At 47.7% G+C, this 17,107-nt stretch overlaps 1 protein-coding gene across 4 annotated transcripts in view; it reads left to right on the top strand.

Annotated features, from left to right (window-relative positions):
* Window positions 1-16,892, top strand: part of TNS2 (tensin 2) — a 121,346-nt gene extending 104,454 nt beyond the window's left edge. For all 4 annotated transcript variants that reach the window (XM_055003116.1, XM_055003118.1, XM_055003117.1 and 1 more), the window contains 11 exons: window positions 1,349-1,490; window positions 1,963-2,855; window positions 4,305-4,391; window positions 6,616-6,747; window positions 6,938-7,030; window positions 7,862-7,939; window positions 9,797-9,874; window positions 11,771-11,939; window positions 12,332-12,400; window positions 13,820-13,849; window positions 14,206-16,892. In XM_055003116.1, coding sequence (XP_054859091.1) covers window positions 1,349-1,490; window positions 1,963-2,855; window positions 4,305-4,391; window positions 6,616-6,747; window positions 6,938-7,030; window positions 7,862-7,939; window positions 9,797-9,874; window positions 11,771-11,939; window positions 12,332-12,400; window positions 13,820-13,849; window positions 14,206-14,347 — 1,913 coding nt within the window. In that variant the 3' untranslated portion in view covers window positions 14,348-16,892. The remainder of the gene's footprint in view (window positions 1-1,348; window positions 1,491-1,962; window positions 2,856-4,304; window positions 4,392-6,615; window positions 6,748-6,937; window positions 7,031-7,861; window positions 7,940-9,796; window positions 9,875-11,770; window positions 11,940-12,331; window positions 12,401-13,819; window positions 13,850-14,205) is intronic.
* Window positions 16,893-17,107: the final 215 nt, after the last annotated feature.

The following is a 17,107-nucleotide window of genomic DNA, read 5'->3' as shown; positions in this document are numbered from 1 at the left end:
TATATCATATGCAAATGTGAGATCAGTGCTAGAAGCAAGAGATCAGGTAGATTTCTCTTATACTATCAACTTCTTAAAAGATGAATCCATTAAGAGATCCCTTGAACAGGAAGAAGGGTGAATGAGTGTGTTAAAAGTAAATGATGGATCCAGAGGGATCACTTGCAATTTCTGCCAAAAGGTGGGGCATCTTGCGAGACACGTTTTGTGCTCAGCCATCAAGGGGGAGAAATAATAAGACTAGAAAGGAACTACAAACTCAACTCTCAGTTCAGGGTATATATGTGTGTGAAAGGCTTGAAAGAGTATTTATTTATTATTTATATCATTATATTTCTAGACCTGGAGAAACTTCAGACTTCGGCCGGTTCCACATGCCCTTAAAGAGTCGGCACACTAATGTTTGCAAAACGGATGCAGGCTGTTTGGCTTCCCTTTTTTTGACACCTTTTCTGGGACTGCAGAAAGTGCGTTACCAAAAAAAGGCACCAAGAAAATGGAAGCCAGATGGCCCGCAACCATTTTGCAAACGGAGATGTCTGGATTCATGAGGAAAAGCCACCAGTGTTCGGTGAGTGGGCCATCCCTTTAAGGGCATGTGGAAACAGCCTGTCAGAAGGGCAGAGCATGTGCTTTGCTTCTTGGTTCAGTCCCCAGCATCTCCGGTTAGAAAGATTCCCCAGCACTCCATGCCAGTGTCGCGATCCGAATCAGGCCCTGCATGCTTGGTGAAGAGAATTCCCTCAGAGCTAGAGATACCACTTGCCTGGTAGCAGTAGGCAAACTGTGGCCTGTGGCCTCCAAGCACAGCCAGGGCTCTTTATTCCAGCAGGAGCAAAAACAGGGTCGAGAAGCAACATTATTCTTTACCATAGAGACTGAGGAATTCCTAGAGCGTTGTGACATCACTTCTGGGTGCTCAACTGGAAGTGATGTCACCACATCATTTCTCAAGTCCCCGTCTCCCAAATACTCCCCTTTGGTTGTCAGTGGTTGACTGGAGCTCTATGCACAGCTGATACGTGTCTGACTCAAAGTCCGATGGAGGGAATCCAGATACATGTTATAAATCGTAATGTGTAGTTGGGCCCACTGACAAGTAGCCAGTGTTGGGAAAGACGTTTCTCCGCCTGAGACCCTGGAAAGCTACTGCCGTCAGAGTACAGAGCTAGACAGACCAGTGGCCTGTCTCGATATAACGCAGCTCCCTATATTCCTATCTGTTGTCCAAGGCCCAGAAATCGAGGACCCAGCCCTGACTCCGAAAGGCTTGAACGTGAATGGGTTGGCATAACTTGGCTCCGTCCTGGATGACGATACAGGTTTCCCCTCTGCTTGCTTTCCACAGAGCTGCAAGAGTGCAGAGAGGCCGTCTCCTGGCAAGAGGTTCCCAGCCCACTTCAGCAGCACCTGCAGGACGGTCGAGCTACTTGTGCAGACATATCGGGCCCTCCCATGCACACCAGTAGCCCAGTATTCAGCAGTGACAGGCAAGTATGTCATAGAGCAAGGGTCTTCCAGCTTTTCCTGCCTGAGCCTCTTTTTTAAAAAAATATATATATTTGTGCAGAAAGGTGACACCAAAATATTATTATTCAATGGTTTTGTGGTAGGTTTGGCAGTCAATTTCAGATTTGATTGGCTGCATTACCATGTTGGCACAGGATAGAGTTTCCAGACCAGGTTGGCCCAGCAACCAGCAGGAAACAAGGAAAGGGAGGTGGCAGAGATACGAGGGTGGCCATTTGCGATGATGTGTTTTTGCCTCTCAAGGAATTGATAGAAATGTTATGGTAAAACCACAGAGTTTTTGGTGATTCCTAGAGAGGACTGGTGCCAATGGCGAGCAACAAAAAATTCTTTCTCCTGACAGTTGCTGTAGTGCCAGAGGTGAGGATATCTTTCTGTGGATACCAGGCAAAGTTCTCAAAATTTACTCATTGTTTGTTTGCTGCTTTCCAGCCCTGGAACACGCAAGCACGGCAACACAGCCACCAACCCACCTGAACCAACGCTTCACTCAGCCCCTGAGGAGCTGGCTTCTCCTGGCTGGAAAAGAGGCCCAGAGAAGATGGCTTCCCCAAGCAGTCCCACACAGACTCCATCCCCAATGCAAGCTTTCACCCATCTCCCTGCCTTCAGGCCTCAAACTAACGGAACATCACTGAGGCTAGGCCTCCAGTCGCCACAGGCGTGTTCCCGTGCTCACTGCACATCCAGCCCACCACACATCTCACCCACAACCAAACATAGCATCTTTCAAGAGGCCCAGCCACACCAAAACGGATCAGAAATGTCCGGCCCTCACACGGCAGCAGCCTCTCGTGACTTATCGGCGGAAGACAAATTAGGGCACCAAATAGGACCTGTCGTGGAGAGACAGGCCCAGAGGAGCAGCCCGGTGGTTCCCTGCCACGGCCAGCCCTCTCCCACCTGCAGAACTGTGTCCAGTACTCCAGCATCACCTCAGAGTCCAACGGCCTGTAATGGCCGCCTGCACAACGAGAGAGCCGGGCCCGAGATGAGTACCCTTTCCCATTGCCCCAACAATAGCCCTTCTCTCGGGCACTGCTCCATCAGCGTCCAGCCGCCAGCCCTCAACTACGGTCTTACTGACACACAGGGCTCACCGACTCCAGCCTTCCCCATTGCAACAGCCTATTACACAGGTGTAGAGAGTAGCCCCTCCAGTCGGGATCACCTCTGCGAACAGCAGCAGCCTCCACTGCCAGAGAAACATCACGCCCTCGGAGCCAGAAACTGGGAAAGGACGTCGCCACCCGGTCGCAGCCCCGGCTCGGCTCACCACGTGACCTTTGCGCCGGGTGTTCCTGATGGCATGACATCTGGATCAGGTAACTGGCTTGAGAATAAGGGTGAGGGGAAGAGGACCTCACAGGCTCAATTTTTTTTAAAAAAAACTCCCCCCCCCTAAGTAGCTAGTCTCTGTGGGCCCGAATTTCTCTGCAGTTGTCTCAAACGTATTAAAACAAAATCTGGTGATATAGCCTTCTTTGCTTGGGCTTTACCAGTTCAAGCGGAGGAAGGGGAGCTACATAATTGAAACTCTCTGCAATACCTCACATAAGCAGGACTTAAAAACAGTGTTTCTTACCTGTAACTGTTGTTTGTCGCGTGTCTTCTGTGCAGACACACATTGGGACTGCGCCCGCGCAGGCCGGCCTGCACGTGCACAGTCCCAATGTGGGGCTGAGCAGAAGGACGAAGACGAACTACATGTTACGTAGATCTTGAATCCAGTCAGTACCTGAATTATCATCTGCAAGCCATAAAAAGCCATAGCTGAAATAAACCCGTGGTTTTCACATTGGGTGTGAACTAAGCCATGGATGGTCTGCTGTACAAGCTAAATCAAGACCAATCCCACTCCAGTTGGATGCAAGAAATAGGTAAGAAACTATTTAGCCTTGCGTTAGTAAAGGACGATATACTGAGATGTGGAAAGAGTGAATCATTAGCAACCATCAAGAAATAAATAAAAGATCTAGATTACTCTAGCTCAGTTATACGTGCTCGGAGACTATGTTCAACCCAGTTCTTTGGCATCCTTCCATCTCTAACAACTCCAGCCTACATTAAACTCTTACCAGTTTCTCGCTATTGCCGAGCATTTATGCTCGCACGTCTGAATGCTGCCCCTTCAGCAGTTTTACCCGGGAGATACCGAAATATACCCTATTCGGATAGACTTTGCAAATGCGATATGGGAAAAGTTTATTCTTTTCCTCATATAATACTGGAATGCCCTCCTTATAATTCTCATCACGAACTGTGGATTGCTACTATCTTAAACAAACTAACCCCTATTGTACCAAAAGACAATATAGTCCCTTATTTGCTGGTGGATAGAGACCCAAGGATCGCGCCGGCTTTGGCCAAGTATCTCTCCTCCATATTTTCTTTAAAGAAATAAAGACTCCATATACACTGCTCAAGATCATTGGATCAAAGGAGCTTGAAAGGAAAGGAACTAAGCCCTTGTTACCTTGACCTGGATAGCCCAAGTGAGCCTGATCTTGTCAGATCGCAGAAGCTAAGCAGGGTCGGCTTTGGTTAGTAATTGGATGGGATTCTTCTAATGAAGACGAGGGTTGCAGAGGCAGGCAATGGCAAACCACCTCTGTTAGTCTCTTGCCATGGAAACCCCACCAGGGGTCGCCATAAGTCAGCTTATGACTTGAGGGCACTCTCCACCACCAAGCCACTTGGGATACACTCAAAATGCTTATAGTTGCCTGACTTTGGAGAGAAAACAAACTTAACGCATTTTCCCTTCCTTCCAGAGCCACAACAAGAGAATCAAGTGAGCGTCAAATTTGTCCAAGACACATCCAAGTTCTGGTACAAGCCTCATTTGTCTCGGGACCAAGGTACAGTTCCCAAGTGACTTTTCTTGGCTCAGCTGGGATTTAACAAAAAACAGTATATTTGACAGTTTCTAGGGCGGGGCCTCCCAATGTGGTGCTCGAAATGACCCCTGCTGTGTAGGGATCCTGACAAAACTACAATGCAACAACCAGGGTCACAAAAAATCAAGCGCTCAATATAAATATATTATTAGTGTATTTTTCCAAAAAGTGCAAAAGTGCAAACGTGCAAAGATATTATTACATAACACAATATAACAACAATTTAAAGTGCATATTTCATCAAAGCAGGGGTAGTCTATCGGATAATTAATCAGTAGATAAATTCATACAATCCAAAAAGTTCATCACTGGTGGTGAGGAAGTGCAAAGAGTGCATGGAAACTGTCCATATGTCCAAGGCAGGAATGAGAACGTGTCCAAAGACACCTAGCCGACGGGCTTTAGCTTGCTGTTACCAATTCCCGTTTCGGTGTTTCTTCTTCTTGGGCTAGACTCTATGGACTGGAAAAAGAACTTATCCCATCAGTATTATGAAATATTATATTATACAAAAATTAAAATATTACAAGCAATCAATTCCTTACTGTTCCTTAAAGCAACTCTCCTCACAGCACACACCATGGCAGTTAAAAGGAACCCGAAAGATACAATTAATCCAAGACACACCCCATGTATAAATAACACATAGGGATCCTGGCAGCTGGCAAGGGAAGTGCACAGCCTTATAATTATGATAAAATATGGTGTGGGAAAGGGAGTGAAAGACAAAAAAAACGCAACTGTGATAGAAGAGTGTCGACAGAAGGTTTCCCACCAGTTTCACCTCTAACTTGTCTGTATTCAGTTTTCATACTGCTATCTCTCCATGCCAAGGGATTTTCAAGCAGTCATGTAGAGAAGTGGTAAGCTGCAGTACTGCAGCCCAAGCTCTGCTCACAACCTGAGTTCGATCCCGGCGGAAGCTGGGTTCAGGTAGCCGGCTCAAGGATGACTCAGCCTTCCATCCTTCCGAGGTTGGTAAAATGAGTACCCAGTTTCCTGGGGGTAAAGTGTAGATGACTGGGGAAGGCAATGGTGAACCACCCTGTAAAAGGTCTGCCAAGAAAACGTCAGGATGCGACGTCCCCCCATGAGTCAGTAAGAACTTGGTGTTTGCACAGGGGACTACCTTTACCTTTACGTAGAGAAGTAATATTTTGCAAAAAGTGCATGGTTGAGGTTATGATGAATACAGTGCAGGGGCCAAGTAAACTTTTACTTGGGCCCATTGTTCATCCAAACACACCTGTAGACACCCCCAGGTATCCCCGTATCTTTACATTTCTCTGCACTCCAATAACATTAGACACTTCTCCTCTTGCCCACCAAATTCTCGCTTTTAAAATAGGCTTGCATCTGAAGGCAAGGGCCGCTGTTCCTTCCACATATTGAAAAGGAAATAGCAACCATTTAAGGAACCTGGCATGGTGTAGTGATTAGTGTGTTGGAGAAGGAAACGGGAGACTCCGAGTTCGAATCCCTGCTGGGTGACCCTGGATCAGTCACACACTCTCAGCCTAACCTACCCCACAGGGTTGTTGCGAGGATAAAATGGAGAAGGGAGGGATGTTGTAAGCCACTTTGATTCCTCATTGGAGAGAAATGTGGGGTATAAATGAAGTGAAAAAAGAATAAAAATAAGTGATGAGTAGTAGGGTTTTTTATTTTTACAAGAAGCCCAGAATAGGAGGCAAAGTGGATATCCTTTTCATGCTGGGATATATCAAGAGGCCCTGTTTTCTCTGTGTCTTACTCTGTGGTATAGAAAACAGGGTTGCACTTATCTGTAACTGTTGTTCATCAAGAGGAGTTAGCCACGTTAGTCTGTAGTTACAAAATAGTAAAGAGTCCAGTAGCACCTTTAAGACTAACCCACTTTATTGTAGCATAAGTTTTCGAGAACCACAGCTCTCTTTGTCAGATCTGACAAAGAGAGCTGTGGTTCTCGAAAGCTTGTGCTACAATAAAGTGGGTTAGTCTTAAAGGTGCTACTGGACTCTTTACTCTGTTGTTCATCAAGTGTTCTTCTGTGCAGGCACACGTGGGGGGAACTGCGCATGTGCTGGTTGGCCTGCGCATGACAGTTCCCCATGTGAGACTGCACAGAAGATACGATGATGAACATAGTAGCTGGCTTTTACATGAGATGCATGCCTAATAGTCTGCTGGTCCTCATCCCGAACAGCCATAGCTCTCCTCAAGGACAAGGAACCCGGCACCTTCCTTATCCGGGACAGCAACTCCTTCCAAGGGGCCTACGGGTTGGCCCTGAAAGTGGCGACGCCTCCGCCCAACAGCATCAACCACTCCACCAAAGGTAAGAAGGTACCTGTTGTCCACCTCCAAACCTGTGGCATCAGCTACTTCTCAAGCTGGCATCTCACCGTGAATCACAGCTCTCTTGCATCTGACGAAGAGAACTGTGATTCTCGAAAGCTTGTGCCGAAATATGTAACTCTTTTTAAAATAGCACCCACAATGGTCTCAGACTCCTCTTTCTGCCACAGGAGACCCTGCCGAGCAACTAGTGCGTCACTTCCTGATCGAGACGGGGCCCAAGGGGGTGAAGATCAAAGGCTGTAACAACGAGCCCCATTTTGGTGAGTGACCGGGATGAAGAAGGGGCTCCCTGAATTTGTGTACCATTTTTCAGATCAAAAGTGTACCACTTCCAGGCAGTTCCTGACCCTACCTCTGTCAGTTTCACCTCCCCTTCTGGGAGGCAAAGAGGAAATAAACAAACCCTCTGAGGAGCCATCTCCTTGGCTCTGTAGAGAGGGGAAATTGACAAAGCCTTCCAATCTGTCTTTTAAAACTCAGCTTCCCGGCTAACATTGCGTCTCCCTTCACTTGAGCATCCTTGTATAATTCGTCTTGTGTGTTTTAGCTCTGAGTGGAAGAGCATCTGCTTTGCATGAAGAAGGTCAATCTCCAGTTAAAAAGATCAGGCAAGAGGTGATGAGAAATATCTCCTCCTGATGCCCGGGAGAGCCACTCCCAGTCAGAGTAGACAAGACTGACCTTGCTAGACCAAAGCTCAGACTTGGTATGAGACATTCACGTGTCCATATATATCCCTAGGAAAAATATATTCCCTGGCTAGGGCTGTGTTGAGTGGGATGGAGGGTGCCATGTTCTAGGAGGGAAAGGAAGAAATGTTTTAACTCGTACATTTTTATCCTGTTCTTCCCAAGGACAACATGCACTCTTTTTATTCTAACAACAACCCTGTGAGGTAGGTTAGGCTAAGAGAGCATGAGCAGCCCAGGGTCACAGCTTTATGGTAGGAGAGGGATTTGAACTCAGGTCTCCTAGCTTGTAGTCCGGCACACTAACCACATCAGCATTCTTGCAGCCGTTTATGAGCAGGGGATACGTGGCCTGTGTGGTTCAGTCTTCCCATGACGCTGTGTCTGTACCGCCTTTTGCAGGCAGCTTGCCAGCCCTGGTGTCCCAGCATTCCATCACTCCCATCTCGTTGCCGTGCCGCCTCCGCATCCCAAGCAAAGGTAAGCAGGCACCCAGGATGCTGTGCAGAGCCCAGAAATGATAAATAAATCGTTACGTAGGCCCTAGAAACTTAATTAAAGGATTCCATGTTTAGGCCGTTAGCAGAATCTATTGTGTGGCATAGGAAGCGTGATTATAGGTGGTTGTGAGCTGGTTCTGCTGGCTGGTGTGTGTGCAGGAATGAAAATAACAAAAGCATACACTTGCTTTATATTTAGAAAAGAAATAAGAGTTCTTTATTGCAGGAAGTCTGTACTCTGATAGGAAAGGAGGAAAGACAGAGCCTATCTAGTCTAAGGATGGACAAAGATCGCAGGGCAAGGCCTGAATCCCGGCTGCCAAGATGGAGGGAGGAGAAGGAGAAAGGTATTGCCTGGAACAAAGCCAGGAAGAGAGGGAGCGAGAGGGAGGAAGTCAGGACGAGGAAATCTTGAGAATAGCAATCTGCATATTAAAGGACAGTCAGGGCAGTAAACAATAGTAAACAGACAACAGAGCGCCCTGACTCTCTATCTTTCTAACTCTTTGGTTTGTCCCCCTCTGAAACCTGAGGAGAGAGAGAGAGAGACAGCGCTGAATCCTCCTCTTCCGACAAGAAATCCTGGGGGAGAGGGGGGAGGAGATGGACTATAAGATGTGAAATCAATGAAGCAACTGTCAAGACGGCTCCTTGGCCCAAATCTGGACTGTAACATTAAGCTAGAAGGAAGGAGATGATTATTGCATGCACTCAAAGTGCATCAGATAGCTTAATCTCTTGTGCTGGTTCAGGCCCAGCTCCCCAGGGGTTGGTTCTGCTGCTTCTAAGAGTATCTCTACATAATGAATTTTAATAACTGTGCCTATATACCAGTCTTCTAGACAGACTAGGGGACACTTAAGTGCAGGGAGACTTCTAAAGGTCCCGGAAGGACAGGAGGGTAGTTTAAAAAGACAGAGCCGGCAGAGATCGCTCCTCAAAAGGTTTGTTAATTTCATCATCGCCTACCCAAAGACTCTGTCAATTTCACCTCCCCTAGGGGAGGCAAAGATGAAATTAACAAACCCTCTGAGGAGCGATCTCTGCCGGCTCTGTCTTTTTAAACTACCCTAATGTAGAGAGGTGACATTTTAAACTACACTTCCCAGCTAATGTTGCATCTCCCTACACTTGAGCGTAAGATGTCTCTTGTAAAGAGAGACTGACTCTGCTGTACAAACCAGCAAAGATTATCATAGCTCCAGTGTGGTTTGCAAGTATCAGCATGCCTGAAACACACAACCCTCCCCTGCCCCCATCCTCCATCTGGAAGCAGCCAGAGGGCCAAGCTACACATGACGAATGACACTTGAACGGCAAGTGGATTGAGTGGAGGGCAAGTGAACAGGGAGAAATACACTTGCCGTTCAAGTGTCATTCGTCATGTGTAGCTTGGCCCTGAGCCTCAACTTCCCCAACCTACAGGGCACTTTTATTTAATCCTTACAAATTCATCCATCCCATCGGGGCAGTACTTTCTCCTTACCACCTCTCTGGTCCTCCTACAAATGAGATTAAATTCAGAACATTATGCCGAGTGTAGTTCCAGATCGCTCGCATCCAGGTGTCTTTTGCCTTTGACGGCAATTTGAAGGGGGAATCGAATCCCATTGCAGGGAGAGGCTGTTTAATCCTTTTCCTGCCGACAGTAGTCAGCAGAGCTACCTGCAGTGGGTGGAGTTCCATCCTAAGAGATGCTGACACACAATGTCCTTCCAAGGGGGGGGATTTGTAACTAGTTTCCTCTTCCAGGCCCGTTGCTCTAACTACTGCACAAGCGCTGCCCCACTGGATCCCGGACACGGTTGCTTCTCTTTGTCTTCTTCCCTCTTTTCAGATCTTGTACTGGAGAGCCCAGAGCTGGCTGTTCCCACCAACATGAGCACTGCTGCAGACCTGCTGAGGCAGGGTGCAGGTGAGAAACCAGAGGATGGGGGGCAGGGGAGGGGTATTAATGAACCGCAATGTAATTGGTGAGAAATTCTTGGGGCAGGCAGCAATTTAGGCAAGTTGCTAACGATCGGGTTTCTTTGTTTGTTGGGAATATATAGCCCCGTCTCCAAGGAAAGCCAAACACTTTAAGCAGGTGGTGAAAGCGTCTTAATTTGAATGGATTATGCAAAAGGTTCCTCTACATTTATTCTGCTTCCAAGAGTCTGCACTGGTGGGAAGGGTATGAATTGAGCACTAAAGCCCTGATTTACTGGAAATCCTGCTCATAGGAAGTATATCCGGCCTATCCATTTACAAGCTTATCTCTACTGCCAAAAAGGCTAGAAACTTGTTTCTTTTTTTAAAATGAAATTTGAGAGTTTGCATTGAGCACTAGGTATCAAGTTCTGTCCAGCATCACTGGCGCAGTTGCATTCACACTCATCGGCCCTGGTTAGAGAGAGATTGAATGTTTCAGCCAAAATCACATGAGAACTGCCAGCTGGAGATGAACAATTGCATGGGGGGGACTTCTTGGGGGATCATGTGGTTGGTTGTTGTGGATTTTCCGGGCTGTATAGCCGTGGTCATGATCACGTGGTTGTTTCTCAAAGATAACTGGCCAGGAATGTGTCTTCAATAGATTTGGTTAGGCAGCATTGGTTGTCTCTCTCAAGTGTGGTGTAGTGGTTTGAGTGTCAGACTAGAATCCGGAAGACCCAGGTTCGAATCTCTGTTCCACCATGGAAGCTCACCGGGTGACCTGGGGCCAGTCACACACACTCAACCTAACCTACCTCATAGGGTTGTTGTAAAGGGGAAAATGGAGAAATAAAGGAGAATGATGTAAGCCACCTTGGGGAGAAAGGCAGGCTATAATAATAAAAGCAACAACAAAAACAACTACAGTTATAAACCACTCTTCTAGACAGATCAGAGCAGCGAACGAAGTCAGTGTCATTATTGTCCCCACAATACAGCTGAGGAGCTGGGGCTGAGAGTCTGTCTACATAAGACTTCTGACATGTGTTCTTCACGTGTTGGGAGACACAATGTTAGCTGGGATGTGTAGTTTTAAAAGATAGAGCCGGCAGAGATCGCTCTGGAGGAGACGGATTCTCTCACAGCCTGCTGCCTCTGGTGTGTCGGACTGTCTCCTCTTCCAGAGCTTTTATCCTGCCGCCCTCATTCCTTAAAACTTTAAATTAACCGAGCCTCAGCAGGGCAAAGACTCTGGAAGAGGAGACACCAGAGGCGGCATAGGACTATAAGAGAATCTGTCCCCTCTGGAGCAATCTCCGCTGGCTCTGTCTTTTAAAATTAAGCTTCCAGGCTAACATTGTGTCTCCCAGCAGTTGACAAACACGTGCCCAGGCATCTCGTGTAGAGAGATTCTAAGAGGACTGGCTTGCCCAAGGTCACCTGCTGAGCTCATGGCAGTAGTGGGATTCAACCAGCAGAGTGCTGATTCGCAGCCGAACCACTTAGCCACTGTGATACAGTGGCTCTTCTAGACAAATTAGTGCCCCAGTTAGAGCGGTGACCAAAGTCAGTGTACGAAACCCAGTTGCTGCCATCCAGCTACCCAAATAGCAGGGCTGGGAGGTGGGATGGGTGGTTTGTGTGGAGAGACGTGGCAGAAAGAGGAAAGGATCCTTGCTAAAAGTCTAGCTCCGCTCTGTGTTTCGTAGGAAACGTTATAAAGGATTTTTGCAAGTGTTCAGAAAAACCTGGGTAGGGAAGGCTCACCCAAAAAAGGTTGGCTCATTGGGTGTGGGCCATTAAGGAAGGTGGGTAATCAATCTCTCTCCCTCTTTGTTGATGTGGGTGATCAATCTCTCTCCCTCTCTTTCTCTCTCCATTCCACCACCCCAAATAGCCTGCAGCGTGCTGTACCTGAGCTCCGTGGAAACGGAGTCCCTGACGGGTCCACAGGCCGTGGCCAAGGCAGCCACCAGCACCCTGAGCGCCACGCCCCGTGCTTCGGCCTGCGTCGTGCACTTCAAGGTGTCAGCCCAGGGCATCACGCTCACAGACAACCAGAGGAAGTGAGTCCATCTACCCTGTCCCGTGTACTCTGTGACTGGGACCGGGACTTCTTTCCCCAATCCCTGGCTCTCTTCAGTTTGCTGACTGTCTTGAAAATGCTTACACTGGATTGGATGCAGCCAGCTTTTTTGCTCACCCTCATCTGAATTTCTTCCTTACCATAGCCCCCCCTCTATGTCCCACATAGACTTTGTCTATGATCTTCAGCATAGCATGGTCAAGGGAGACCCCCCCCCCGCCGCCTCCTTTTTTCACCAGAAGCAGTTGGTGCCAACCCATCCTTTCTTCCTGCTTCTGGGCATGAGTGGCGCCCAGCATTCTTCCACCACCTCTCTTGCATACACGCCCACCTTTCTCGGAATAATTCAGGCCAGTTTCCTTCTTCCCCTAGGTTGTTTTTCCGGCGTCATTACCCTGTCAGCAGCGTCACCTTCTGCAGCACGGATCCTCAAGATCGGAGGTATGCGCACCCACTTGGTCTGACTCGGCTTGTACTTAGGGTTGCCAGCCTCCAAGCGGGCCAGAAATAGAGAGAGCACCACGGTAAAACAGCCAAAAGTGAATAAACAGACGGTGACAAACTAAAGCAAATCAAGATTCCGTCACAAGTCAAAAACTCTTCGTCATAAAGCAATTTTAGTAAAGTGGTACGTGTATAGTGTGTTGATTACATATAGTAGGCAACGCATCAAACAATAATCCAAACTTTGAAACAGCCAAAGCTAAAGTGCCGAGTGCTTTGCCTGCTATATGTAATCAACGCGTTACACATGTACCACTTTACTAAAATTGCTTTATGACGAAGAGTTTTTGACTTGTGAAGGAATCTTCTTGATTTGCTTTCGTTAGTTTGTCGCTGTCTGTTTATTCGCGTTTAGCCTCCAAGTGGGGCCTGGAGATCTCCCGGAATTGCAACTGATCCCCAGGCCACAGAGATCAGTTCCCCTGGAGAAAATGGCTGCTTTGAAGGGTGAACTCTATGGCATTATACGCCTCTGAGGCCCCTCCCCTCCCCAAACCCCACCCTCTTCAGACTCCGCCCCCCAAATCTCCAGGAGTTTCCCAACCTGGACCTGGCAACCTAACCTGTACCTTGCTTTGCTTGAAGAACGCCATTCCTCCTATGACCACCCTATGCCTGCTAAAAAATCATCCCGTATGTCCCGCCCTTACAAGAAGCCATTGGGACCAAGGGGCCAAGACTATTCCCTGGAGGCTGTAAAAGACTACTTAGAAGAGGTCCATCTGGGCCATCTCTGCTGGAATTTAGGGGAAAAAAAATTCTTCTTTACTGCAGAGGCAGTTGCCTGAATTCACAGGGCAGGCATCTTGAATTGGGGCTAAACTGATACAAGCACACTCGGGTTAAAAAGGACCACCTCTGTCTTGATTCAAAGAAGTTTCTTTCACTTCTCCGCATAGCTGCAATGCTTATATCTCTCCATCCCCCCCCCCCAAATCACTTTTAGCATTTCACTAACACCCTCTCATGCCTCTGTCCTTAAACAGAGGAAAATAAAAAATGGTATGGAAGCACCAAAAGTGCAAAGGAGTGAATGGGGCAGTTGTCAATTGCATTCAGGAAAAAAGTAGAGTCCAGTAGCCCCTTTAAGACTAACCAACTTTATTGTAGCATAAGCTTTCGAGAACCACAGCTCTCTTCTTCAGATGCATGGAGGGTAGATGCATTATACCCTTTTAAAGGCTTTTTCCCCCTTTTAAGCCAATTGCATACGCAGAATGAAGGAGGCGTAGCCTTAACTTTGTGGATTTGGAAGTGGCTTACTCCACTTTATCAGCTTTGCCTTAGAGACAGATGCCCGTGAGCAGCACACCGCATTACGTCCATTGCGACATGAATCTCTTTATTTCATTGCAGGTGGGCAAACCCTGATGGCACCACATCCAAGTAAGTGCTGGAAAGGGCAGAAGCCCTGCTGTTCACTGTCCGGGGTCAGATGCAGCCACTGTTTTAATGTCCGTCCTAGGGGGACGTTAGAGCGCCTTCCCCAGTCAGGAATGGCTAAAGCATCAGGGTTCGGAGGGCTTACTGTCTTGATGGACTGGCTAGAGTAATCTCTTAAAAACCTTTGGCATGATGGCAAACGGTGCCTCTAGTAACAACAGTACTATTATTGGGTGTCTGTGCAGAGCGGGGGCAAGAGGGGGCAGCCCTCTTCTATACCAGCTGGGAACCAGTACCATTTTACCCATCCTCACATTTATACTTCTTCATTCACGCAATGGCGATTCCATTTCTTGCAGGATCTTTGGCTTTGTGGCCAAGAAACAGGGCAGCCCGTGTGAGAACATCTGCCACCTGTTTGCAGAACTAGACCCTGAGCAGCCAGCGTCGGCCATCGTTAACTTCATCACCAAGGTTATGCTGGGGACGCACCGACGATGAAAAGCAGCCGAAGAACTTGGCTCGGGAGGCCTGATTTCATCCTCCCCGGTTGGACTGCTGTTCCTCAACAGCTGCAAGGGGTGGAATCCCCACCAATGGAGAAGACGCTCTAACCGGGCAGGTTGGCCCAGCGTAGGCACAGCCATTCTAGGAATTTTGTCCTTTCCTTCCTGTCTCTCTTCTTTCATCCACTGGCCAGCAAAAGGGGCGCAAGGAGCTTATGACAGCACCCGCCCACCCCCAGCCCAGCCACAGGACTGCACGGCTCTAACATCAATTGAGTAGGAATTAGCAACTCCCTATGACAAAAGGCTCTCAGCAAAAGCAAACAGCACAAGGAACAGGGAATGCCATCCGCATCCACTAGAGGGCAGCAGCAGTTGCAGGATAGAAGCAGGAGTTTGGATTCCTTTGGCCGGCGAGGGCGTCGCACCAATATGACTTGGGACATAGAAATGGGCCAGTCTACACAGCTGGTAGTAAACGTAGGGTTGAGATCCCACTGCAAGGGTGTTGTTGGCAAGGGAAAAGCTTGCCCTGCTTCAGAAACCTGACAAAGTGGTGGCAGGATGGGGGAAGCCACCTGAGTGGAGAAGAGTGTTTCAGATGGGTAGCCATGTTGGTTTGTAGTAGAAGAGCAAGATTTGGGACTTGTAACACCTTACTTAGGGGTCGAAGAAAGGATTCTGCTTGCTTGCATCGACTCACGTGCAGGCAGCACTTAGCAGGGGAGGAGCAGCTGCACTTCCCCGCCCCTCTCTGAGCTTCTTGTAGCGGGTAGTTTATTCCCACGAGCTTTATTGCCTCCTAAGCTTAAGTCCCAGCAGTTACTCAGCATAAAAGGAAGGTGAAACAGAAGTGTTGCATTTCCAGGGACTCAGCTTGGCACTGTTCTAATTCTGGAACCATGTTCTCTTTCTGATTCCACCCCTTGCCGGACATTTCTGTTGCTTGTACCTGGGAGTCACTCGTTCTGATTTCCCAGGGAGCTTTCATTCAGACTTTGGGTTCGCATAGGCTGCTGTTGGCTATTGTCAAACTTGTTTCAACTTCTGTGTGCTTGTGGAATAAGATGGTATAGATCAGTCTTGAGGGAGCTGAAAAACTAGCAGATGAAACGGGGGGGGGTCAGCTCTACACTCACCTCTCTGTGGTTGCAAGCCTCCACGTGGGATCTGGAGTTCCAACTGACCTTCAGGCTACAGAGATAAGTTTCCCTGGAGGAAATGGCAGCTTCCCAGGGTAGACTGGTGGTTGAGAGTACCCTCAAGTCATAGCTGACTTATGGCAATCCCTGGCAGGAGACTAACAAGAGGCGGTTTGCCATTACCTGACTCTGCAGCGCTGCTCTTTTCTGGAGGTCTCCCATCCAATTACTAACCAAGGCCGACCCTGCTTAGCTTCTGAGATCTGATGAGATCAGGCTCACCTGGGCTATCCAGGTCATAGTCCCAGGGTAGACTATATGGCATCGGATTTCCACTGAGCTCCTTTCCCTCTCCACATTCCTCTCTGCCTAACCGCCACTTCCAAATGTTCAGGAATTCTCCAAGCTGGAGTTGGCAACCCTACCCTCCTCCCATATTCTGGGTTAAGCTACCATGTTGGAAACAGTATTAATGGGTGGGATTGACAGTGCAATAGAGAAATGCAAAAGCTCATGATTATCAGCCTGGGATGTTTGTAATTTTGTCCTCGTCAGGGGGCGGAAGGACATTTGTTATACAAACGAGCATGCTGGTCTTTGCATTTGAACCCTGACTAAAGCACTTTTCATAGTCATGTAAAATATATGCTCGGGTTATACAAACAAGGCCAATAGTCTACAAGGCCTCCAGAAAGGTCAGCTTTGAATAGCTGAACTTGTACATATAAACTCTGCTGATGGGTCAATATTCCCATTGCCAGTTACCAATAAATCACTTGTCCACTTTCCCCCACTAGTCCTATAATGGAGCAGCATGTGTAACATTAGGCAGCTGTATGTGATGAAGGGGTTAAGAGTGGGTCAGAGAGAGCTGGCTGTGTGCCATGTTGATTCCTCCTTTTCTTGGGGAAGGAGACCAGCCAAGGTCTGAACGTGTGCCTAAAATATCATACATCAGCGAGGAGACCCCCGTTCTATCCAGAACAAAAAGCCACAGTAGCTTGGGGTCTAGTGAGTTGGCAGAGATGAGAGCTTGAATTCCTGGGTTCTGTTATTCCTAGGAAAACAATCAGACTGAGCATTTGGATCAGGAGTAGATTCTGCAGAATTCTTTTTTGTGTTAAGATTCCCAGTTCTCTCTCAAGCATGACCCAGTCATATAAGAGCAGTGCTGTTGATTCAGTGCAACAAGGTGGAATTCTCGAGTTAGATAAAGAAAAAGTAGAAGTACCATTTTTAAAAAGTCTTGTTTTGCAGCGAGGGTTCTTTGCCAGATACAAGAGTGCCACATTCGCTGTGGTTCAAGGTCAGGTCTCATAACTGGAACCAAGAAAAACCCTCTTGCAGGAATTATAGCATGGAGAAGGGTACCTTACTCAGGTATTACTCACTCACTCGATTAGAAATCGATAAAACGTTGCAAGAATAATCCCAGAATTCAATTCTGCCCCTGATTTTCAGACAGGAAGAAATCTCTGGCTTGAGCTGTTTCTTAAGCAAGCAATGTCCTTTTTATTATTTTCTTGTTAATTAGAGGACTAGAATCTCGGTGTTAAAATGAAAACAGGGAATTGTGCGATGCTTTACGCTCTACCTGCTCAGACAATTGCTTC

Source organism: Eublepharis macularius, chromosome 19, assembly GCF_028583425.1.
Source record: "Eublepharis macularius isolate TG4126 chromosome 19, MPM_Emac_v1.0, whole genome shotgun sequence".
Classification (NCBI taxonomy): domain Eukaryota; kingdom Metazoa; phylum Chordata; class Lepidosauria; order Squamata; family Eublepharidae; genus Eublepharis; species Eublepharis macularius.
The sequence above is the reverse complement of the archived record's forward strand: the minus strand, read 5'-3'. Positions and strand labels throughout refer to the sequence as shown.